General features: G+C 33.8%; 1 protein-coding gene across 1 annotated transcript in view; it reads right to left on the bottom strand.

Annotated features, from left to right (window-relative positions):
- The window catches only part of LOC148942802 (uncharacterized), a 54,649-nt gene that overhangs the window by 25,254 nt on the left and 2,822 nt on the right, over positions 1 to 26,573 (bottom strand). The window contains exons 2-4 of the mRNA XM_089102361.1: positions 22,819 to 22,997; positions 19,640 to 19,863; positions 12,074 to 12,253 (exon numbers count right to left, since the gene is read on the bottom strand). Of these exons, the coding sequence (XP_088958487.1) occupies positions 12,074 to 12,253; positions 19,640 to 19,863; positions 22,819 to 22,997 (583 nt within the window). The remainder of the gene's footprint in view (positions 1 to 12,073; positions 12,254 to 19,639; positions 19,864 to 22,818; positions 22,998 to 26,573) is intronic.

Below are 26,573 nucleotides of genomic sequence, written 5' to 3'. Positions count from 1 at the left end.
GGGGGGGAGGGACTCATACCATAGGTTAAACACGTAACCAAACCTAACCTAGGTACCTTTTCCCCCCTTAAACCACAAAAATCACTCGTGTAAATATTGACACTCATTGAGAAACCACGGCTTTGCAGTCATTTATCTATAGCGATCTCTTGCAAATAGCCTATTTGACAGGTTTCGTGACTGGTTTCCTTGTACAATAGCAAATTTGTTCCCTTGGCCAAGGTAGTACCCATGGGGGGGGGGGGGGTTAGGGGTTTTACCCCCCCCCCCAAAAAAATAAGGGTCAGACGTGTAAATTATGCGGTACCCTCATAATGCGTAAATACCCAATTATGTTTTTTTTTGTTTAACCCACCTCCCCCCGAAAATACATAAATACCATCCCGGCTGGAAGTTTACCCACAAATAACCGGTCTCCTAATACAAATTTGCTCCCGCAGAAAATTTTCCATTACTCGGTTATTAAAATCAAGTTCCCCGCTATTAAAATGATATTTTTTGTCCTTAAAATGACAACAACAATTCCGTTGAGCATGATAAATTTTCGCGTAGCTCTCCCGGGTGTTCGTTTTAGGTAGTGGTATCATTGATGTTTTGATAATTTTAAACGTCTGATAAAGAAAGGGTGGTGATACTCTATTTGAAGACAGAATAGAATTTTGTCAAAGTAGGCGCATATAAAAGCTTTATTTAATAGAGAGGTTTTAAAAATTTATTTCCGGCGAAGATGTCACAGTAGAGTATGAATTATGGATTTTTTAAGCTTATTTTGTGTGCTTTCCGGAGGTAGTGTTTGCGGATGGGGAGTGGGCGCACAGGTGACCGGGGGCGGAGACGTCCAGGGAGGATGTTTCCTTGGGGGAAGGGACATTTCTATGAAGGGAGCGCCGGATTATTTAAAAAACGATCAGAAAGTAAATAAAAAAATAGTTTTTTCAACTGAAAGTAAGGATCAACATTAAAACTTAAAACAAAAAGAAATTACTGCGTATATGAGGGGGTTCGTCCTCTAGTCAATACCTCGCCCTTTTCACTCGAGTCTTTTTTTAGTAGTTTCAAAAGAGCTATCTATTCTAATTAACCGGCTTTTGTGATTCATGGGTTTGTGATTTGAACAAAACTCGAATTGTAGCGTAAAGAGCAAGGTATCGACTAGGGGGCAAACTCCCTAATATACGTAATAAAACATACGAATATAGAAGTTCGTTACGTAAGTTAATTCGTAAGTTACGTCAGAACAAAATTTCGAGAAAGCCATTTAGCCAAAAAAGTAAAATTAATATGCAAATTTCGTTTTAATTATTCATGTACGGTGAGCCAAAATCTAAGCTGCATTAATTCAAAAACGTTCAGAAATTAAATAAAAAAAAATTAACTGAAAGTAAGGAGCAACATTAAAACTTAAAACGAACAGAAATAATTCTGTATATGAAAGGGGCTGTCCCCTCCTCAATGCCTCGTTCTTTACGCTAAAGTTTGAATCTGTTACACAACTTAATTTTTAAAACAATAAAAACTTAGGTTAAATACATAACCTAACCTAGGTACCTCCCCCCTTAAACCCAACCCCCACCGCATTAAAACAGTTGAATTCACTGATAAACCACAGCTGAGCAATTTGTTATATGCAACGTTCTATTGCACATATCCTATTCTGCAGATTTCTTGTTAATTGTTTCATCTTACACTAGAACTTTTGTTTTCTTGGACAAAGCTGTACCCAGGGGAGGGGGGGGGTTGAACACCCCCCCACCCTCCCAAAAACGAAATGTTTGTCTGACTTGTAAAAATATAGCAAAAATGTAGGTAAACAAATTTTGGTGTTTACGCATCATGCAGGTATACTATACAGGGCTTCCACTCTCGAAAATTCAAATTCGGGGACAAGTCTTAAAAATTCGGGGAGTTTTCGGGGACAAGTCTTCAAGATTCGGGGATTTTTCGGGAAAAAACAAACTGGAATTTCGTTGCGAAAATTTGGGAGCCAAAATTGGTTTTAGCTTCGTTTTCAGGCTCAACTAGGGCTTGTTTCAGCTTAGTAACTCAATACCAAGAAAAAAGAGTTTTTGTATACAGCGGCACAGCCCAGGCGTGTAACCCATATCTGGAAACAATAATTGCTGATCGTTCGGCAAAAACTTCAAATTTGCTTTCAAAAAAAGAGTTTTAGTTTTTTTTGTTTAACCCATCTCCCCCCAGAAAAAAACAGAAATTCCATCCTTTATGGAAGTTTCCCCACAAATAACTGGCCCCCGAGTACAAATTTGCTCCCGCCGAAAATTTTCCATTACTTGGTCATTAAAATTGAGTTCCCCGCTATTAAAATGATATTTTTTGTCATTAAAATGACAACAACAATTCCGTTGAGCCGAAATATATAGCCCAAATTTGTTAACAAATTATTGCAAATTCATCCTATTTTATTTCATTTCATTAGCATGAACCAAACTTGATTTCTTTAGCAGTGCCCACATAATGCACCAGTACCAATTTTTCTACAAGTTGACAAGACTATGCCCCTCTCCATAGAATCCTCAAAATCTTTAATAGGCTAATACTTTCAAAGATGGTCTTTTGTTGCGGTACAAAAATTTGAAAAGTGGGTTTTGCAAATAATTTGACACAAGAAAGGATTTCTTAATTACTTTTGACTGCTGTTTTCGGTTGAGAAGTCGCATAATAATTCCTTTTTTTCTTTATTTTTGCCGTTTAGAAAAATTGATGTGAGACTTGGCAGGTATTGAAGTGACATGTTTGACCAATATTGATGGGGCATGTGCACTTAATTTTGATTGAATTCCGATAATAAAAATGAATTTAAGCTAAATTAAGACATCAGGACGAAGGATTATGGAGTATTCTTTTCTATAAGGGGCTATATTTCGGTGAATTATATGAAATATTTAAAGCGAAGAAATAACAACAGGAAAAGTTTACGGTTATAAAACCAAATTTTTTTATTTAAGAATGCCAAAGCAAAAAAAAACAATGCAAAACACGAATATTTTGGGTTTATAATAAAAAGTTGAGGGGGATTAAAGAATTTTTTTTATTTTTTAAAAAAAATAAAATTTGTGAGAAATTAAAACTTTAGCGTAAAGAAAGAGGCGTTGAGGAGGGGACAGCCCCTTTCATATACGGAATAATTTATGTTTAAGTTTTAATGTTGTTCCTTACTTTCAGTTAAAAAACTTGTTTTTTTATTTAATTTTTTAATTTTTTTGAATTGATGCAGGTTTTGATTTTGGGTCATCGTACATGAAGAATTAAAAATAAATTTGTATATTAATTTTGCTTTTATTTGGTTAAATGGCTTTCTCAAAACTTATTTAATTTTATTTACAAACATTTTCATTAGTAATAAAGATACATAACTTACAAATTGACTTACTTAATAAACTTCTACATTCATATATTTTTAATATGTATATTAGGGGGCTCGCCTACTAGTCAATACCTCGCTCTTTAAGCTAAAGTTCGAATTTTGTTCCAGTTCTTTAAAAATGACCCCTTAATCACAAAGGCCGTTATTTATAATAAATAGATCTTATGAAAGTACTAAAAAATCTTTGGCTTAAAGAGTGAGGTACTGACTAGGGGATGAACCCCCTCCCCCCCTCTGGATCCACTTCTGTCATAGTTGCAGAAGTAGGTGTAACTTAGTAAAGAACAAACAACAGCCCATATTAACCAACAGTTAAAAACATTTTGAAAAAAATTACTATTAAGAAAAAGTTGCCATGGGACATTGGTTCAGGAATGATAACTATTGTTTTGGTTCGTTTTAAAAGTAAAAGTTTATTCCAAAAAAAAGTTTATGGTGATTTCTATTAAAAGCCTAAAACACATCAAAAATAGTGTCAGATCAATATGAAAAGTGCACCATTGGAATCTTGCATAGTTGAAAACATTGTACAGGGGAATACCAGTTCCCTTCATTCAGTGGCAGATCCAGCGGGGAGGGGGCGAAGGGGCGCACGCCCCCCTCCCTAGTGTAGCCTAAAGTAGTGTAATTTACTTAATTAACTCAAGTTTGCTTTAATTAAAATTACTCCTGACGCAAGTTTATTGGATAAACCTCTTTTGCGACCCCTAATTTTGTTTATTGTATCCACCTATTTTGCCCCCCCCCCCCCAAAAAAAAACAAAATCCTTTATCCGCACCTGTCCTCATTTAATAACAAGAAAAATCACTTTTCTCAATAATTCCAATCTGAATATTTATCTTAAACTTACATTTAAACTTACCTCCAATTAACATCAGAAAAAAAATTTGCCCCCCCCCCTTATTTATAAATATATAACCTGAATTGGCATATATAGGGAGGGGGCGTAAATTCATTTCCGATATAAATGATTATTATATTTGTAATAAGCATAAAAAAAGGCATCGAATGGTGTATTCAGTTTATTCCTAACTCAATAATATGATTTTGTATATATTTACCCATTTTTGTTGGAAATTAATTTTAGCCCCCACCCCCGTATATACCAAATCAGGGTTTATATTTTCACATTAGAGGGGTGGGGGGGAGTTGAAACTTACCTCTCATTTACATCACAAAAAAAATAACCCCCACCCCCTAATTTCAAAATATATACCCTTATTTGGTATATATAGGGATGGGGCTAAAATTCATTTCCAACAAAAATGATTACTATATTCTTAAAGAGCATAAAAAAGAGCATAAAAGAGCATAATTTACTTAATTAACTCAAGATTGCGTTAATTAAACTTACTCCTGATGCAAATTTATCAGATAAACCTATATTATACCCCATAATTTTTTTTTAGTTAATCCACCTCTTTTGCCCAACGTAATTAGTGTCCCGTGTAGCCCGTGTTTCAGTATAGTTTGTTTTTAAAGTACAAGTTTATTACAAAAAGAAGTTGGTATGGTGATTTCTAAAAAAAGCCTAAACCACATCAAAAATAGAGTCACATCAATATGAAAAATGTACCATTGGAATCTTGCATGGTTGAAAACATTGTACAGGGGAATACCAGTTCCCCTCATTCAGTGGCAGATCCAGCGGGGAGGGGGCAAAAGGGCACACGCCCCCCTAGTTTAGCCTAAAGTAGTGTAATTTACTTAATTTAATCAATTTTGCTTTAATTAAACTTACTCATGACACAAGTTTATCGGACAAGCATATTTTGCCCCCCCTTAATTTTTTATTGGATCCACCTATTCCCCCCCCCCCCAAAAAAAAAAAATCCTTGATCCCCACCTGTCCTCATTGAATTACAAGGAAAATCACTTTTCTCAATAATTCAAATCTGAATATTTATCTTAAACTTACGTTTAAACTTACCTCCGATTTACATCAGAAACAAAATTTGCCCCCCCCCTTAGGTAGAACTGTATACCCTGATTTGGCATATATAGGGGGGGGGGGCTGAAATTTATTTACGATAGAAATTATTATTATATTTGTAATAAGCATAAAAAAGGCATCGAATGGTGTATTCACTTTATTCCTAAATCAATAATATGATTTGGTATATATTTACCCATTTTTGTTGGAAATGAATTTTAGCCCCCACCCCTATATATACCAATTCAGGGTATATATTTGCATATTAGGGGGTGGGGGGGAAGTTGAAACTTACATCTCATTTACACAGAAATAAAATTACCCCCACCCCCCTAACGTGCAAATATATACCCTGAATTGGTATATATAGGGGTGGGGGCTAAAATTCATTTCCAACAAAAATGATTGCTATATTCTTAAAGACCATAAAAAAGAGCATTAAAGAGCGTAATTTACTTAATTAACTCAAGTTTGCGTGAATTAAACTTACTCCTAATGCAAGTTTATCAGATCAACCTATTTTGCGCCGCTTAATTTTTTTTTATTGGATCCACCTATTTCGTTACTGGTGGCCGTGAATAGGGAGATTGCTGGTCGGAAATAGGCTATTTCTCACTTGTGTGTAAATTTGTTGGGGAAAAAAATGTAGAGAAGGGTCTTCAGAACAAATCTAGGGCATAGTCGAGAAAAAAACAGGAGAGAAACAGAACAGTTTCTCAAATAAGATAAAAGTCAATGTCTTTTTTTTTACAAATACATTCAACAACTATTAACCCCTTCCCCCTTGGAACGTGTATGGCTGTATAACCGGGAATTTTTGAAGAAATTAACTCCTGAGATGTTTCAAACTATGTGCCATGCATATCTTCATTTACTTTTTGCATCTTGGAATAGTGATTTTTAGAAATTAGAGTCGGCGTAACAGGCTAATTTTTATTTGATTACCAATGGTAATTTTTGTGAAAAATACTCCAGTCATTTTTTTTATCATATTTAGGAGTACAAATGTAGAATTTATTGCTTAAAAGGGGTCATTCCTGGGGGTCATATAGGGCATTGTTTAAGCAGGAAAATAGCATTGGGTTGAAACCATGGAGATTCAACTTAATCATGAAAAATCATTAAGATTGTAGAATGACTGTCCTAAATCAAAACATGATAAGTACCTAAAAATAATTATGTGGAAAAATTGATGCTTGTATGGAGGTTGAATCTGAGAGTCCTTAGTGACTATTACTCCTTCAGAATTCAGCATTGGTTATGAGTTTAATGTCCAACCGTTTAGTTTGGTTTGCTGAATTTTAACAGAATAAAAAACAGGACTTTGACTGTGAACTGTAAAATAAAAAAAATAAAAATTATAAGGACTACAATTATTGGATTTAATCTTAACTACAGCTAAGTAAGTTTTTTCCCTTGTGAAATGGGTGTTGTATATATGTGTTCAGTCTTAAACTTTCGCCAGAAGCAAATTATTGAGAAGGTAAATAAAGGGTTGTTTTCAAATTAGTAGCAACATGTTTTGGAAGAGGGGTTTAAAGAGACAGTTGAAATTCGTCATAATTTTTTTTAAAGTGGATATTTTTAAGGACCATCAAAGCTCACATTCAAGTGTAGCTTTCATTGCCAACTTTTAGAAGCTGCTATTAGACTGAATATTGAACAAGGATCCTGTTCCATAATTTTGGATTTTTGACAGATCTGATTTTCCACTTTCCCCAAGTAAGCCAAGTATGATTGTAGTATCAAGGTTAAACAAAAACTGTACTGAAATGTTAAATTCTTGATCAAAAGTGGGAGTCAATCTATGCAAGTATGGAAGAACACAGGTGTGTGTGGCTGTTTCTTCTCAACCAATTTGTTTATATTTTATCTTGCTATATTTTACTATATTTTAATATGCCATATAAGACTACATTTTATGCTTGCTATATAAGACTATATTTTAATCTTGCTGATGTTTTGATATCGTCCAAGGCTTTTAATTTATTTATTTAATTTTATATTCCAGGGAAATTTAAAATGGGCAAAAGGAAGAAACCAAATATTCCAGTTAAAAGGTACCTAGGTTAGGTTTGGTTACGTATTTGATATATGGTATGATTCCCTTCCCCCCTAATGTGCAAATATATAGCCCAAATTTTTTTATAAATTATTATAATTTCATACTATTTTATTTTAAATTAGTCCTATATAATTTTGGCGGGGGGCTTTCCCCCTAGATTTGTCACTCCGTTTTGCAAAACCCATAAGCTAACGGATAACAGCTAATGGTGGCGGATCCGGGGAGTGGTGAGGGGGGCTACTGCCCCCTAGCGAAGTTTAAGCATATAAAATTATTTATGTGCTACTTGAACTTCAAGTAGTGTATTATTAAGAAAATTTATTTAAAAAACAAAGTTTTTCTAAAGGAAGCAAAGTTGAAACTTAAAACGAACAAAAATTATTATTTTTACAGCCTATCTAACATAACTCAATAAAACTAGCACGAATAAACCAACTAGTTAGTTTTCTATATGATTTTATTATTATAAAAAACTAGCACTTTACTGACAACACAGAAGATAATTATCAGTAAAATGATTATTGATTTAAGAATCAAAATTGAGAATTTAGCCTCACAACACTAAACGAATCGAAAAGGCATTTCATAGTCTTACACCAGTCCTAATACTATCAAGATGGCGTACTTCAACTTGTTTACAGACTAATTGTATGTCCTTCTCAGAACCAAAACGAGAGCCAGTCATTGAACTCAGCCATTGTGCAGAAGTAATACCAAATTAAATGTAAAAAAAAATAAAGCGTGGGAGGAAAAAAATAGGAAAATTTTTAATAGGATAGGAAAATAGTAAAATATGAAAATTATTTTTTTTAGGAAAAAAATAAGTGTGGGAGGGGGCCTAGTTGCCCTCCATTTTTTTGGTCACTTAAAAAGGGCACTGGAACTTTTAATTTCAGTTCCAATGAGCCCTCCCACGATATTCTAGGGCCACTGGGTCGATACGATCACCCCTGAGGAAAAAAAAACAAATAAACACGCATCCGTGATCTTTTTTCTGGCAAAAAATGTAAAATTCCACATTTTTGTGGATAGGAGCTTGAAAACTCTACAGTAGTGTTCTCTGATACGCTGAATATGATGGTGTGATTTTCATTAAGGTTCTATAACTTTTAGGGGGTCTTTCCCCCTTTTTTGAAAATCAGCCAAATTTTCTCAGGCGCTTAACTTTTGATGGGTAGCACTAAACTTGATGAAAGTTATATAATTGAAATCTGATTCTTTTGATGTATCTATTGGTATCAAAAACCCGTTTTCTAGAGTTTCGCTTACCATTGAGCCGGGTCGCTCCTTACTTATATATATATATATATATATATATATATATATATATATATATATATATATATATATATATATATATATATATATATATATATATATATATATATATATATATATATATATATATATATATATATATATATATATATATATATATATATATATATATATATATATATATATATATATCTGACCATTCTGCCTTTCCGTTTACAGAATATAGTGGGAGCGGGTGTAATATTTCAATCAAAGCAGTGGACAAAACAAATTTAAATAATAAAGAAATCCGAACATTTCGACTTCACGTCCGGAAGCCTTTATTAAGGGAAAAAAATGAAATAGGCTAAATTAAATAAAACATATAAAGAAAAAGAAAACAATAAACAGAAATGGCATCTTAATAACTTCCAATATCACCATGCAAATAGCACGGATATGCACAACAGAATGATAAATTAGGTTGTCTCTGGTAAAGCTGGAGTTGGAAATATCTTAATAACTTCCAATATCACTACTAAATAGCACGAATACGACATAATGACAAGTTAGGTTGTCTCTGGTACAGTTTGAGTTTGGTAATACTTCCACTGCTCTAAACTAGAAGCCACATTTTTTACTATTTAATTTTTTTCCCTTCCTTAAACTTCGATATAATCGTAAACTCTACTTCAATATTCTTTGTGGGAACGTGGTCTTGAATAATGTCTTACCACACTGCATTTCCCATTTTTTTTTGTCTAGATTTTTGTTTGGATTGTATTACTATATCCGATTTTGCTAAAAAACGACAAATGTTGTAGTTTACCAGATGTAGGTTCCTTTAGTTGTTTTCCAATCTTTTTACAGCGTTTTATTTTTTCATCTTTTTATGTTATATTTTAGTAAGTAATAACTATCTAATATAGTTTTTTATTTCTTTTGTGTTTTTTTTTTTCGTTGATAGACTTTCGAGCGGAAAGCCGAAACATTCTGACTTTTATTACTACAATTGTGTATTTTTTAACTTGTAACTTTTTGGCATAATACTTAGCTAGAATATTTTTATGTTTTAACCAAAGGCGTACCCAGGCTTTTTGTCCGGGAGGGATTATTTTTTTATTATGGAGCGGGGGGGGGAGGGGCTTACAGAAAAAACTTTGCATCAAATATTTGCTTACATTTTTGGTGCCTTTTTGCGAGTGGAACGAAAACTTCTGGGGATGGCGGTTAAAACCCAGTAACACCCCCCCCCCCTCCTTGGATACTGCCTTGGATTTAAACAGTACAAATTTTAATGAGAAGTATATAAAACAAACTATATAAGGTATTTGAAATATAAATATAAAGTATAAGTGTTAACTATAATAATTTTTTTTTCATTTTTAATTGTCTTAATTAACACTTTTGCCCGTTATTGTATTTCTGTTTCATTCTAATTATAACGTCTTCGAATTTTTATCACATTTTCTGTCCACAGTCGTCGGTCTGAAGGCAAAAAGAAAAAAAAAAGACTGTAATAAATTCTTGGTGGTTACGATGGGTCTATTCACTAGTTTTCACTGTTTTCTGTCTGGAAAATGAAATTCAAAAGGGCTTGTAACCTGCAAGTATTTTTTTTTTTAAAATTTATCGAAAAATTAGGAAAAACCTCAAAATTTTCCGTAGCCAGTTTTGCAAAGCTATTATAAAGTTTAAGATGAGGCGGTTATTCAAGTTTACAACCATAATAGACCAACACTAATAATGATTGTGTAAAGATGGAGCCCATTAAATAAATGAAGATCTATGAAAAATTATACTTCATATAATATTTCTACGAAATATTGAATATTTCAATATTTCTATGAAATATTGAATATTTTTATGAAATATTAGGGCCGTTCTTTTGCACTAAGATCTTAATATAAGATCTCACGTCTGTCTGCAAAAATTTACGTTCTTTTAACTCATCTTTATTCTAAGATCTTACAGCTCACTGATGTCAGCAAAAAGTGTGAAGGACGCCATCTTTCTGCCATACAGAACTTTGATGAGAGAACTTTGATGATATACTGATCATTGTTCTTAGACTGCTGATCAGAGCAGAATGGTGAAAGACGTTTGCAAAAGAACGCTTTAAGATGTAAGATCTTAGTGCTAAGATTTCAATTTTAAGAATTCTTTGTCAAAAGATGTGAGATCTTAGCACACAGATGAGTAAAAGAACGGCCCTGAGATACAGAAATACGAAATATTTCTATGAACCCTATGAAATGCTGAACTGGACTGCTGATTATATTGAAGACGTGTTGACTATATTGCTGATCCGTTGAATTAAATTACTGATTTGTCGATAATATTGCTGAAAACTACTGATTATGTTGAAGACGAATGACCTTTTATTATATCCTAACACAAAACCATAATTAGGTGATACTAAACAGAATTTGGTAACTTTGGTATTTTCGGTAGCCGATTGATCCGACCTGGTAATACTACTATTAACAGCTCATAGTTCCAACAATTGACCTAAAGCAGTTGTGAACTCCTTTGCTCCACCCCACACTTTTCAGAGCTTAACTCTAAATTCCATCCCATAAAGATTTCATTTTCCTTAAATCTTTTCTTTTGATATTTGACCCTCTAAATCTTTGACCCCCCTCCTATTTCTACGACATCTTGCTATTTGTTTTACCCTGGCTGGATTAGTAAAACCTGCAATTTTCAGTAAGCTATCATCCGCATAACGTGACAGAAACACCTAAAAATCTTTTGTTATGGATCTAAACCGTCAGATTAAAGGAGCTCAAACACTAAACGAATACCCTAAACTATCTTTAGACAAATATTTTGGAAAAGATATAGCAATATAGCTTATTTCCCGCAAATTTTAAAATCACCCACCTTTTGAGTGGGGCACCTAACAGCTGACTTAATGTCAATAATGACAATGTCAATCTGATAATGTCAACATAAACTTAACGATGTCAACTAATGTCAACTATCCTGATCTCAAGTATCCTGACCATATTCAAAGGTTTTTTATTCTTAAAACTTTTTTCAACCGCAAAAATGCCTTAGGTTCCTTATTTCAAAAGCCCTGGGATTTCTACTGAAATCCCTTTTTTTTAACTGAAATATCCTGGGTCTTGGCTATCCTACTTTTACATTTTTATTGCATCAACTTTCCTTGCTAGTTAGCCTACAATAAATTAGGTAAGTATAATTCTATAAATTAGGCTAAAACTAGGCTAATTACTTAAGTAAAATCAATCACTCAATCAGTTTTCTCGGTGCCTTACACTACTTCTTCAATTTGATCTATTCCTGATTTACCTGATTTGTTTTTTTACATTTCTTATACCAAATTGATTAAAAATTCGGATAATTTTGCGTCTACATAGCAATTTTCAGAATTACACCCCCCCTACAAAAAAATAATATACTTACCCTGAGCAGATTGCTTATTTTCTTGGACAAGAACAATATCGAATACTTTATTCATACCAACAACAAGGGTCGTGACATTGCCATGCCCAAATTTATTCATTTGAAGAATCGTGTGAGAATGATATGTAACCAAGTGGATATAATCTTCAAAAACATCAAGCTTGTATGGCTTATCTTCTTCTAAAAAAAGAAAAAAAACAATTTTTTAACAAATTTAAAAAAAAAATAAAAATTAAAAAAAAATTAAAAAAGATTTTTTAACAATATATTGCACAAACACACCAATGACAAAGTAAATGTACATATTTTGTACATTTTGACAGTGGATTCAATGGCATTACCAAGTTAAAGAGAATAGAAATTTTTTCTAAATAGGCCCATGAAAGCTAAAAAAAGCCGAGATTATTTTCTTAGAAAATCCAGAAAATCTCCAGACAGTAGTAATCTTTCACCAGCGGATTTTTTTATATGTTTTACAGTTTCTTCGAATTCCCCCCCATACACACTCCCAATCTTTTTTACATTACTGGTAATTTTATTTACCAATAACATTAATCTACGAATCAATTTTTTTTACCAATGACAATTAATGACATTACCCAGTTAAAGAGAATGAAAAATTTTTCAGAATAGGCCCATAAAAGCCACGAAAAGCCAAATTATTTTCTTAAAAAACTGGAAAATTTCCAGAAATTAATAATCTTTTACCACCGGATTTTGGCACGTTTTACAATTCCTTCAAATTCCTCCGCCCCACATTCCCAATATTTGTGTCATTATTGGATATTAATTTACGAATCAATTTTATTTACCAATGACATTTAATGACATTAACAAGTTAAATAAAATGGATATTTTTTTTAAATAGGCCCATGAAAGCCAAAAAAAGCCAACATTATTTTCTTATGAAATACAGAAAATCTCCAGAAATTATTGATCTAATCACCACTGCCTTTTTGACACGTTTTACAGTTTCTTCAAATTCCCCATCTCCTAAACTGCAAGCATTTTATCATTATTGGTAAACTTTAAACAAAAACCCCAGACATCCTTTAAAATGAGTCTAAAGACTGGCCATACAAAGAAGAAATGGTATGAAACGTATTCAGGTAAGTAACTAGCACTTGTAGGCCTACTTGTTGCAGGACCGGATACGGGCACTTCAACCAAGGGGTTGACAAGAATATGTGACTCATAAAAATAACTCGCCGGAGACTGAATATCATAATGCCAGAGCGATAATTGTAAATCCTTAAGTTGACTAAGGTTTAATATATGAAGAAATAAAAACAAAAAAATTTGTTTTTGTTAAAAAATAAAGTTTTTGTTTCAGATAGACTTTGAAGTCGTACAGAACGATGAAAGAAAAAACCAAAGATCGGCTTTATTTTTCAATGTCTGGAGGGGTTTAAAATGATTAAGAAATGTATTCAGGTAAATAATGGGACAATATCTTAGGTATGATTCTATTAAAGAATGATAAAGAATTTTAATAATTGAAAAGGGAAAAAGATACTTTAATTGATGTAAACATCCCAGATTTTGGGCTAATTTTATACGGAGATGGTCAGAATGACTACGGAAAGATAAAATATCATCAAGAATAATCCCGTATAAGTCTTAACCCTTCTAATTCTACACCCAGAAAAAACTAACTCATCAATCCCAACTTTAGCAACTCCTTGATTCGATCTCCCAAAAAACCATACATTCTGTCTTAGAGAAATTCGGGACTAAACGATTGCGAGAAAAACAATGGATAGCTGAATTCAATTCAGACGCCAATAAGATCAGTAATGAAGAGGTTTTAGCTTCAGCAGATACCACTGTATCATCTGCAAACATTACTACTAGGCTATCCTTATAGTATATTAAATAAAAAAACAAGTTTTTTAAACTGAAAGTAAGGAGCGACGTTAAAACTTAAAACGAACAGAAATTATTCCGTATTTGAAAGGGGCTGTCCCCTCCTCAACGCCTCGCTCTTTACGCTAAAGTTTTTTATTGTTTTAAAAAATAAAGTTGTGAGACCGAGTCAAACGTTAGCGCACAGAGCGAGGCGGGGCGGCGGGGCCAGCCGCTTTCATATACGGAATAATTTCTGTTCGTTTTAAGTTTTAATGTTACTCCTTACTTTCAGTTTAAAAAACTTGTTTTTTTTATTTAATTTCTGATCGTTTTTTAGTTAATGCAGCTTTTATTTTGTCTCACCGTCATTGAATAAGTAAACTAAATTTGCATAAAAATTTTACTTTTCTTTTGCGAAATGGCTGTCTCTAAATTTGGCTCTGACGTAATTTACAAATTAACTTACATAACGAACTTCTATATTCGTATATTTTTCTTCTGGCAAAAAATATAAAGTTGCAGATTTTTGCAGATATGATCTTGAAACCTATGTTATAGGGTTTTCTGATACGCTGAATCTGACGGTGTGATTTTCATTAAAAACTTTTCACTTTTAGGGGATGTTTCCCCCCTCTTTAAAAAATCAGGTGAGTTTTCTGAGGCTCGTAGCCTTTGATGAGTAATACTAAACTTAATAAAATTCATATATTTAGAATCAGCACAATAAGCCCATTCTTTTGATACATTTATTGACATCAAAGTTCCGTTTTTAAAATTTTCGATTACTATTGAGCCGTATCGCTTTTTTTTTTTTATTGTTTTTTTTTATTACGTATATATTATTACATATATGATGGGGTTCTCACCTTAGTCAATACCACGCTCTTTACGTTAAAAGTTAAAAAAAAAATTTAATTAACAAACCACTGAATAACACAGACCATTTAATTAGAATAGATAGCTCTTTTGAAAGCACTAAAAAAAAACTGTACCGTAAAGAGCGAGGTATTGACTTGGGGGAGAACACCCTAATATACGTAATAATTTCTGTTCGTTTTAAGTTCTAATGTTGCTTCTTACTTTCAGTTGAAAGTACTTGTTTTTTTTAATTTAATTTCTGATCGTTTTTTTAAATAATGCTTGGAAATCCGGCGCCCCCTTCATAGAAATGTCCCTTACCCCAAAGAAACATCCTCCACGGAAAGATTCTCCCGAGTAACCTCCTCCTCCAGCCCCCCTTCCCCCCACCAGAAAAAAATTCTTCCTGAAAATGTCTGTATACTTCCCAATAACCAATACAATATGTAAGCAATGGGCAAACTTCATAACTTGCTGCCCTTCCCCTGGGAACTGTGGGGGATTAAGTCATCGTAAAAGACATATTTATTAGGTTTTCGACTATGCTAAACACAATGGCTATCTCAAAATTTTAATTGGGTGACTTTGAGAAAAAAATAAGCGTGGGAGGGGGCCTAGTTGCCCTCCATTTTTTTTGGTCACTTAAAAAGGGCACTAGAACTTTTAATTTTCGTTCCAATGAGCCCTCTTATGATATTCTAGGACCACTGGGTCAATACGATTACCCCTGGGGAAAAAAAACGAACAAATAAACACGCACCCGTGATCTTTCTTCTGGCAAAAAATGCAAAATTCCACATTTTTGTAGATAGGAGCTTGATTCCTCTGCAGTAGGGTTATCTGATACGCTGAATATGATGGTGTGAATTTCATTAAGGTTCTATAGCTTTTACGGGGTCTTTCTCCCTTTTTTTCAAAAATGAGCCAAATTTTCTCAGGCGCGTAACTTTTGATGGGTTGGATTAAACTTGATGAAACTTATATATTTGAAATCAGAATTAAAATATGATTCTTTTGATGTATCTATTGGTACCAAAATTCCGTTTTTTAGAGTTTCGGTTACCATTGAGCCGGGTCGCTCCTTACTTACAGTTCGTTACCACGAAGTGTTTGAAACAATTAGGGAGATCATTTATATGTATGAAAAATATTTACGGTTCAAGTATAGACCCCTGGGGCACTCCAATATCATCCAGGGAGTTACGCTGAGACAGATGACCTTGGAATTCAACCTGGAATCCGCGATTTCATAGATATGACTTTATTAAATCCAATTCTCTTCCATGAATTCCAGAGTTATTCAAATTTCCAAACAAAATGGAATAATTCAGAGTATCAATTGTTTTTTTTTTTTTTACATCGTATAAAATGTATGATACATAATTACCATTATTCAGTGAATCATTAATTTTGAGCAAAACGGCTGCAACTGCTTGTTAAGTAGAGCGACCCGATCTAAAACCAAACTGGCTTTTGGTTAAAAGATTTCTTTTTTATCCAAATAGGATAAAAATCTTTAACTCAATACCATTTTTATCTATTGATAATGCGGGGTAAAAATTATTACAATTCTGAGAGAATAAGAGAGACATGGTTAAAACGCGTATCTGATATATTTTTGTCATCTCCTAAGGAAAAACAAATCATAATAACAGAAATAGCAATCAAACAGTTCGTGGTAACGAACTGTAAGTAAGGAGCGACCCGGCTCAATGGTAACCGAAACTCTAGAAAACAGTATTTTGATACAAATAGATACATCAAAAGAATCAGATTTTAATGCTGATTTCAAACATATAAGTTTTATCAAGTTTAATTCTAACCATCAAAAGTTAGGTGCCTGAGAAAATTTGGCTGATTTTCGAAAAAAGGAGGACAGACCCCCTAAAAGTTATAGAACCTTAATAAAAATTACACCATCATATTCAGCGTATCATAGAACCCTACTGTAGAGGTTTCAAGCTCCCATCTACAAAAATGTGGAATTTTGCATTTTTTTGCCAGAAGAAAGATCACGGGTGCGTGGGTATTTGTTTTTTTTTCCCAGGGGTGATTGTATCGACCCAGTTGTCCTAGAATATTGGGGGATGGCTCATTGGAATGGAAATTAAAAGTTCTAGTGCCCTTTTTAAGTGACCAAAGAAATGGAGGGCAACTAGGCCCCCTCCCACGCTCCTTTTTTTCCCAAAGTCACCTAATCAAAATTTTGAGATAGCAATTTTGTTCAGCATGTTCGAAAATATAATAAGTATGTATTTTAGGATGACTTAATCCCCCGAAGCTCCCGGGGGAGGGCTGAAAGTTATGAACTTTACCCAATGTTAACATATAGTATTGGTTATTTGGAAGTATACAGACGTTTTCAGGGGAGATTTTTCCTGGTAGTGGGGGGGGGGGTGGGTCGGGGGTTATGTGGGAGGGTATTTCCATGAAGGAAGTTTTCATGGGGGAAGGAAAATTGCTATGAAGGGGACATCGGACTTCCCAGCATTATTTAAAAAAAGATCAGAAATTTAATATTAAAAAAAAACAAGTATTTCAACTGCAATAGCAGCAACATCGAAACTTTAAACGAACAGAAAATATTACATATATGACTGGGTTCACCCCGTAGTCAATACCTCGCTCTTTAAGCCAAAGATTTTTAGTACTTTCATAAGAGCTATTTATTCTAATTAACGGCCTTTGTGATTAAGCGGTCATTTTTAAAGAATTGGACCAAAATTCGAACTTTCGCTTAAAGAGCAAGGTATTGACTAGGGGGCGAATCCCCTAATAAACAACTTAAAAATATATGAATATAGAAGTTCGTTACGTAAGTTAATTCATAAGTTACGTATATTTATTACTAATAAAAACGTTCGTAAATAAAATTAAACAAGTTTCGAAAAAGCCGTTTAACAAAATAAAAGTAAATTAATATGAAAATTTTGTTTTAATTATTCATGTACGGTGAGCCAAGATCAAAACCTGCATTTATTCAAAAACGTTCAGAAAGTAAATAAAAAAAACAAGTTTTTTTAACTGAAAGTAAGGAGCGACATTAAAAATTAAAATGAACAGAAATTATTCCGTATATGAAAGGGACTGTACCCTCCTAAACGCCTCGCTCTTTACCCTAAAGTTTGACTCTGTCTGACAACTTTATTTTTTAAAACAGTAAAAAACTTTAGCGTAAAGATCGAGGCGTTGAGGAGGGGACAGTCCCTTTCATATACGGAATAATTTCTGTTCGTTTTAAGTTTTAATGTCGCTCCTTACTTTCAGTTAAAAAAACTTGTTTTTTTATTTAATAATAACAGAAAGCATATGTAAAGGTCCCACTTTTGTTTAATAGTTCCCAAATGAAAAAAAAAGTTGTTTCGCGCAAACCTAATTGCCAAAAATCACTATAAACTGCTATTTATGCTATAATTTTTTAGAATAATTATAAATGGTCAAATTACTCATGGTCGGTTGAGTAATCAACAGACAAAATGTGCCATCAACAGACAATTCGATTCTAAGTTCGTACGTTTTACGAACACCAATAACGAAAGGCACCACGGAAAATGTCAATAGTACGCAAAACACTACAAGCGTAACTCAGAGCTTTCAAGTTTCGTTAGTTTCTTAAGTTTCACCAATTCTTCCGAAATATTAGCTCGTGTTAGCAAAGCTGCTGATAATAAAACAAAGCAAGATAATCACCAACATTTATCAGTTCCATATATTGAACTAGAGACACATGGCCTGCCAAAATATATAGTACATATATTTCTGTACATATATTTCATATGTCTAAAATATTTATTATATATTTTTGAAAAAGATATAATAACTTGTCCGTGGTATGCGACTAAACGTTAAGGGTTTTTCTATCTAGAGACAAAATAATTGCTAATGGGTCACAATACAAACAAGGCCACCTAACAAAATTGAATATACTACTTTGACCCAAATTTATCACTTTTACCGATCTTGGTTCAGTCAAAGTGATAAATTTGTTGGTTATTGGTTCGGTCCAGTTAACTGCTCCAGACACGATTAAATTTATCAATGACGAACTTAATGGAAAGTGGTACATTGGAATTTACAATGATGAAATAATTGTGCATGACAACCCTGCGTGCACAAATTGTAATAGCCGAGCAAACGACACGCATCTCACAGCTTTTCTTTTTTTCTCATTGCCTAAGTGTAGTAAATGCAAGAGGTTTTCAACTAACAGCACAAAGTAGGAAGTTCCCATTCTTACCATTAAATATAGAGGTTGTTGGGCTCATTTATCCCAAAGAAGAGTAAAATAAAATGTCAGTAAATAAAAAATAAATAAAATATTCCAGTAAGTAAAACTATTTTCCAGAATTATTTTATCAGGTAACTTGAGCAAAGTATTTACTGAAGGTAATTGGGGGGTAATCTGTACTGGTAAACTGATGAAAGATAGAAAACAATTTATAACACAAACTCAAAATGCCAAAGATTAGCGATATTATGAAAAAAAAAACCTTCCCAAAATACATATAAGGGTGAGCTTCCAAAGTTTCTGTCAAGCCCTATCCAGCCATATATTTTGTCAGTCTTTGGAGAACGATTGAATTCTCACCACAAGTAAAAATTATACACCTAGGATGAAACTGAAAGATACCACCCCCTTGAGGAGTTGGAAGCACGAATAATTCTTAAAATTACGTTGTACACCCGGACATGAGGGTTTTCAGAATTTAAACGTATTTTGCATAGATTTTCTCAGCGCAAAATTCAGAAGATAGTTCTTGGGGGGGGGGGGGCGAGTAAATTGACGATCTCCCTTCTACGTTTACGGATCATACTATCATTTATTTTTATTTATCTACCTAGACAATATAGATGACTTACGTAGCCTGAATCTTTTAATAAGAACTATTTCAGTGCCATCAGTCCGAATACTTTCTAGTGAGCCTGTTTTTGGGTCAGCCCAATACAGACGCCGGCCAGGATAGTCAACTGCTAAGCCAGTTGGCCACAGTAGAGAGGTGCCAACAAGGGTTTTCCTTTCACTACCATCCATTGAAGCCACTTCTATTCTGGCTCTTGCACCAACATCTGTCCAAAACATCAGCCTAAAATAACATATATGTGGAATAAGAAATAAACTTTTCCTATTCCTGAAATTAAAAACTAGTAAAGATTTTTTTTATTACTCACCGGCCGAACTGATTTAAATAACAAAAATTTTATTATTTATATTTATAAATTTTCATCTCGACGTTTGGAAAATTTATGTGTCTAATGTGGGGGGAGGGGTTGGGCGGGTTAAGGACATACGCTATAAAACATTTGAAAATCAGGTGGTGAATAATATTTTCTGGAAATTTTTACGGACTTCCAAAGAAAATAGCGTAGGCGTTCTCATCAGCCTATTTTGCAAAATGATAGGATTATTAAATCCAGAAGCTTCAAAATGTGCCACACACGTACATTTAACTTTGCACATATGCGTTTGAGAAATACATTATAAACAATTAACATTTATTCGAAGACATACACAATAAATCGTTAGAAATAAGGTGATGAAAAATTATCACTTTCTGGAATTTTTTTCGGACTTCCTAAGAAAATAATGTGGGCTTTCCTTAGTTCTCATGAACGGTTTTAAAAATATTTTCTTCAATATGATGATGTTATTAAATTTAGAACTTTCAATGTGCCACACATGTACATTTATCTTTGAAAGTGTGCGTTTGCAAAATACATTATAATCAAATAAACAATTAACCTGTACAACTCTTTCGAGCACGATGAGTATTAAAGACACTAAAGTTTAAATTAAAGTTTAAATTAAAAAAAGTATTAAAGATGAGTATTTTTTGTTAGGAAATTCCTAACAACATTCCAACGAAATTCCTTTAAAGAACTGCGACACTCAGGGAAACACCTGCTGGAGGGACGTTCCATATCTTAATAGTTGAGTGAAGCTTCTTTACAATTATGCCAGTTGATTTTATTATCAGAAGTGTGAGAAGTTGGCCTTCCCTTATATTTCCAAAAAAAAATCTTTCTTCTATTTTCTTTGCAAAATTAAAAACAAATAGCCCACTAAACTTTGAAAAAAGCATTTTGTCTCCTCCCCACTCCTCTGAATTTTTGTAAATTAACACCATTGGACACACTATCCAGCCTCACGCGCAAATGGCCTATGTAATCAGCATAAGTAATGACAAGTAAACAAGTTACCCTCATACTCCCAAACTCCAACAGGGGGACGACTTTTAAATCGCTTCGCAGCTAAAACGTATACGTGCAGACCACAAACTAAGCCATCCCTTCAGATTACTCTTGTAACAACCAAGAGAATCTTTAAAACTTGAAAACTCAATTAAAAAAAAAACCTTTAATTTATCTAAAGATAAACAGATTTGTTTGCACAAAAGTACACTTAGTTTAAAACTTTTATTTTACAGATACTTTACAACAATGATATATAAAACGTAAATTCAAAAAAGATAAATAAATGTATCTACAAAAACTAAACCGACGACATATAATTTCCTGTCTTTAGAATTATCCCAAAATCCCAATTTCCTGTCTTTAGAATTACCCCAAAATCCCTATCCTTCAAAAGTTTCAACAAATCCTGTGGCATATTTCAACTGATAACTCATTGTGGTACCTCAAACTTAAGCGCTCGTACCTCAACTGTTTCATTTCATTGCAAAGAGCCTTGAAGTGGGTCAACTTCGAATTAATATATCCAGCCATAGAGCAGGAGCAAATACCTTGCTTAAGATGGACTTTCCATTAGTTTTTCCCTTCCCCAATGTATAGTTTGATACACCCCAATTCTCTTAATTAGTAAACCACCTACCAGTCTAATCCACTTTATAAAAAATTTCCATCCCCCATACTTCCTTTGTCAAACAGTTCCTTTGTTCAAATATGCCAAATTTCACACATCCGTAAATCAAGTGAAAAACGCGAGGAAGATTCTAGAGCTAGGTTCAAACAAAATACAATTTCACCTATTATCAATGCCTTACCCAGGATTTTTTTCGGAGGGGGTTTTACTCGAAAAAGAAATTCGGGGGAGGGGGGGGGGGTACACAAAAAAAAACTAAAAAACACATATAATTTTTGTTTATATCCATTTTTGTTACATTTTTTACAAGTCAGACAAACATTTCGGGGGGGGGAGGGTCCTGAGCCACCATTTTAATCTTACACTGTTTAAATATCTTTACTCCCTGCATTGGTTCCAGCTGCCACGGGCCAACGTTCTCCAAGGGAGCAGTTACTTACAGAATGCTAGCTAAATTTTTCTACAGCCCAAATTCACTAAAATTTGAGAAATATTCCAAATTTTCCTAAAATAACCCATATTTTTCTACCGCCATCAGTTTTATTTCGGTTTCCGAGGAAAACATCAAAGACAATAATCCCCTACACAAGAATTTTGACTTATTCAGTAATAAAAATATCTGAAACATTGAACCAAATATATTCATTTATGATATTTCGTAAGTAAACTGAGCAATAAGAAAAAAGAAAAAAAGAAACGCAAGTACATAATAACCATAGCGACTGTGTAATGAACTAAAACGTCCAGAAGATCCTTTCTGTTTCTCTTTTGTAACCACATTTATCGAATTCACCATCTCGAGATGCAACTGCACAAGGATGTCTGACAGTGGCACTAATTCGTAATCTTCTGTTTTTTCGGAGGGGGGGTCTATTTTATTATTGCTCGTTTTTTCCAATGAAAAAACCAACAAATTATATTTTTCAGTGACAATACCCAAAAAGCTATATCCAAAATCTGGGGTGGCGGAAGGGGGCAAATGCAACCCCCTGACCGAGCTTCCTCAATTGACACCACCATTGACTATATTTATTTACTTTAGAAAAAAAAATTTCGTCCAAAAAAGTGTCTATTCAATGAGAATAGCACTCTAACGTATACTAGAATTTAGTCTTTTATCAATTTTTTAAAGTTAATTAATTATAATTAATGAATTAATAAATAATTAATAGCATGTACAGGTCTGCTAGAATTAATTCTGCTAATATAAGTAGCTTACCCTGACTGAGGGTCCACGACAATATCGTGAGGTTGGTCCAGTCCAACATTAACAATTGTTCGCTTGAGATTTCCGTCAAAATCAACAACGCCAATCTCATCCATACCAGCATCGATGTAATAGACATACTTCCCAATCCAGTCGACACTCAATGCTTTAGGATCCTCTAAATGATTCACCTAGAGAATACATAGGAATATATGTAATATAACACACAAATATAATATATAATAAAATCTAATATAGCAAATTAGGTATAACAATATATATATAAATAAATAAACTAATTAAATTAAATATTAAGTAAATTAGTTAATAAAACATATAAAATATAGTATAACATCATAATACAATAAGATATAATACATAAAAATATAAGAGTATACTAAAACATATATCATGAATTTACTCGGAGGACCTCGGCATGTCTTACGTATCCCCAAATACACAGGGATGGCCAAAAGCTGGCTCATACTCTTATATTATTTATTCATATAAGAGTATATGAATATCATATACTGTTATGAATAGTAATAATCATATCTCTAATAGTATATCATATATTATTATATTATTAGTCTTCTGGACTAATTTAAAATATTGTTGGTGTAACAAATAGCTAAAATCTTAAAGGCAAGACTATCCAGGGGATACTGGGGGGGGGGGGGTTTGCCCCCCACCCCACACAAAAAACGTACCCAAATGCTAAAAAGGTACGGCCCAGCTTATAGGGAACCGGAAAGCCAGTAATGTCAACGACTAAGCCAACCTTTGTCTCGCACGGTTTCTTACTTTAACGTACATCACCCTAAATCACACACCCAGTGGGTTTACATGTGTTTTATATGAGCAAAAGACTAAATCTTATTACTTCCTTAAATAGCTGAAAGGGCAACGTTGCTTAGAACAGAGGAAAACCCTATACTTACCCTTCAGTCTTAAAGTACTCAGAAACCCCGTAGGGAGGTATTTTCCTCTATCCCTGGTAATCAAGTAGCCTTTATAGAAAGATCAGAGCATGATCATTAACCAAGTTCACACCAAGTGTAGATAATAACTAATGACAACAGTCCCTTTAATTTTTTCCTCTACCTCTCTTCTTCTAGTATTCCCTAGTTCTTTGGTTCCTCATTTTTTCCAAAAATTTGTGGTTTCATTTCAGATTTTAGTATTTTTTTTTCTATTTCTTCATTTTTTATCTGTGTTCTGCTATTATCTGTCTGTCTGTTTATCGGTTTATTAAGTTATTTATCTGTTTATCTTTGAAGTTATTTATCTGTTTATCTAATATTCCTTCTTACATTTCAGTTGAAAAAACTTGTTTTTTTTTTATTTAATTTCTGATCGTTTTTTAAATTATTCTTGGAAATCCGGCGCCCCCTTCATAGAAATGTCCCTTACCCCAAAGAAACATCCTCCACGGAAATATTCTCCAGAGTAACCCCCTCCTCTAGCCCCCCCCTCCCGAAAAAATCCTTCCTGAAAATGGTTGTATACGTCCCAATAACCCATAACTAAGGCGGGCAAGGCCGGCGCCCCCGTCAGGGCCCGTTCCCGGCCCCCCTTACCACGGCCGTCCTGAACCGCTCCTCCCACCGACCCACCGACCCCCCCTGCCCTCCCCCTACCAGCAAAAAAACCTCCTGAAACCGACTGTATACTTCCCAATACCCAATACTATATGTTAACATTGGGTAAAGTTCATAACTTTTAGCCCTCCCTCTGGGAACTTCGGGGGATTAAGTCATCCTAAAAGACATTGTTATAATATTTTCGTCCATGCTGAACAAAATGGCTATCTCGAAATTTTAATCGGGTGACTTTCGGAAAAAAATGAGCGTGGGAGGGGGCCTAGATGCCCCTCGTCTTTTTGTCACTTAAAATGCGAACTAAAAATTTCAATTTTCATTCCTATGAGTCCTCCTAAAATATTTTTGGATCACTGAGTCAACAAGATCAAACCTGAGGGAAAAAAAACAAAAAAACGCGCACCCGTGATGTTTCTTCTGGCAAAAAATGTAAAATTCCGCATTTTTCTAGATAGGAGCTTGAAACCTCTAAAGTAGTGTTCTCTAATACTCTGAATATGATGGTGTGATTTTCATTAAGGTCCTATAGTTTTTAGAGTTTCTTTCCCCCTTTTTTTGAAAATCAGCCAAATATTCTCAGGCGCTTAACTTTTGATGGGTAGCACTAAACTTGATGAAAGTTATATATTTGAAATCAGCATTGAAATCTAATTCTTTTGATATATCTATTGATATCAAAAACCCGTTTTCTAGAGTTTCGGTTACCATTGAGCCGGGTCGCTCCTTACTTACAGTTCGTTACCACGAACTGTTTGATAAGATTTAGCTAACTAGTTGGCTATTAATGTCCAATGTATACATAAACTTTAGTTTAAAATAGCCAACTAGTCAGCTATCAATACAGTTTCTATAGCCTACAAATGTAAAATTAGCTAACTAGTTGGCTATCAATAAAGTTTCTAATACATATTAGAGCCTAGAATTAGCAAACTAGTTTGCTTTTAAAGTGTCGGCTATATACACATTTAGATTAGCCAACCAGTTGGCTATTAGATCTCATTTACCATGAAGACCTAATGTAAGAGAAAGAAACTTTACCAATAATACATTCTCTTTTCAGGCCATGTGTTTACGCTACAAGCTGAATGGAAGAAGGCCAGCACAATATTTGCCGCGTTACTCCCAACCATGCTCTTGTTTGCAAGAAATTCAAGATATTGCTCGTTCTTGTTTTGTTTCAGTAAAAATTGCATTATCTCTTTTTATTAAATTTTCCGAAATAAATTTTTAGTGCAACATATCTCAGCGTGATGGATTTGAATATAAATTATTGCTGAATTCATTCATTCAATTACTGAAAAGGGCTTATCAATAGAGATAAGAGATAATACCTTATGAATAGAGATAATCCTGACCGGCTCTTTTCTAACCCTATTTTTACCCCTTTTCACTAAATAAAGTCCAGTCAACACCATTATCCTTGCCCCCCCCCTCCTTAAAAAATTACTTTTAGCTCTTTACGGCAGAGAATCCTAGTTAGCTGTTTTTCTTGTCTGTCAAACAGTTCGTGGTAACGAACTGTAAGTAAGGAGCGATCCGGCTCAATGGTAACCGAAACTCTAGAAAACGGGTTTTTGATACCAATAGATACATCAAAAGAATCAGATTTAAATGCTGAATTCAAATAAATAACTATCATCAAGTTTAGTCCTACCCATCAAAAGTTACGCGCCTGAGAAAATGTGGCTGATTTTCGAAAAAAGGGGGAAAGACCCGCTAAAAGTTATAGAATCTTAATGAAAATCACACCATCATATTCAGCGTATCAGAGCACCCTACTGTAGAGGTTTCAAGCTCCTATCTACAAAAATGTGGAATTTCCATTTTTTGCCAGAAGAAAGATCACGGATGCGTGTTTATTTGTTTGTTTTTTTTTTGTTTTTTTTCCCCAGGGGTGATCGTATTGACCCAGTGGTCCTAGAATATCGTGGGAGGGCTCATTGGAACGGAAAATAAAAGTTCTAGTGCCCTTTTTAAGTGACCAAAAAAAATGGAGGGCAACTAGGCCCCCTTCCACGCTCATTTTTTTCTCAAAGTCACCAGATCAAAATTTTGAGATAGCCATTTTGTTCAGCATGGTCGAAAATATGATAAATATGTCTTTTAGGATGACTTAATCCCTCGAAGCCCCCAGGGGAGGGCTGAAAGTTATGAACTTTACTCAAT

This window comes from Artemia sp. Qi Xiang Cuo, chromosome 16, assembly GCF_049724085.1.
Source record: "Artemia sp. Qi Xiang Cuo chromosome 16, ASM4972408v1, whole genome shotgun sequence".
Taxonomy (NCBI): Eukaryota; Metazoa; Arthropoda; class Branchiopoda; order Anostraca; family Artemiidae; genus Artemia; species Artemia sp. Qi Xiang Cuo.
The sequence above is the reverse complement of the archived record's forward strand: the minus strand, read 5'-3'. Positions and strand labels throughout refer to the sequence as shown.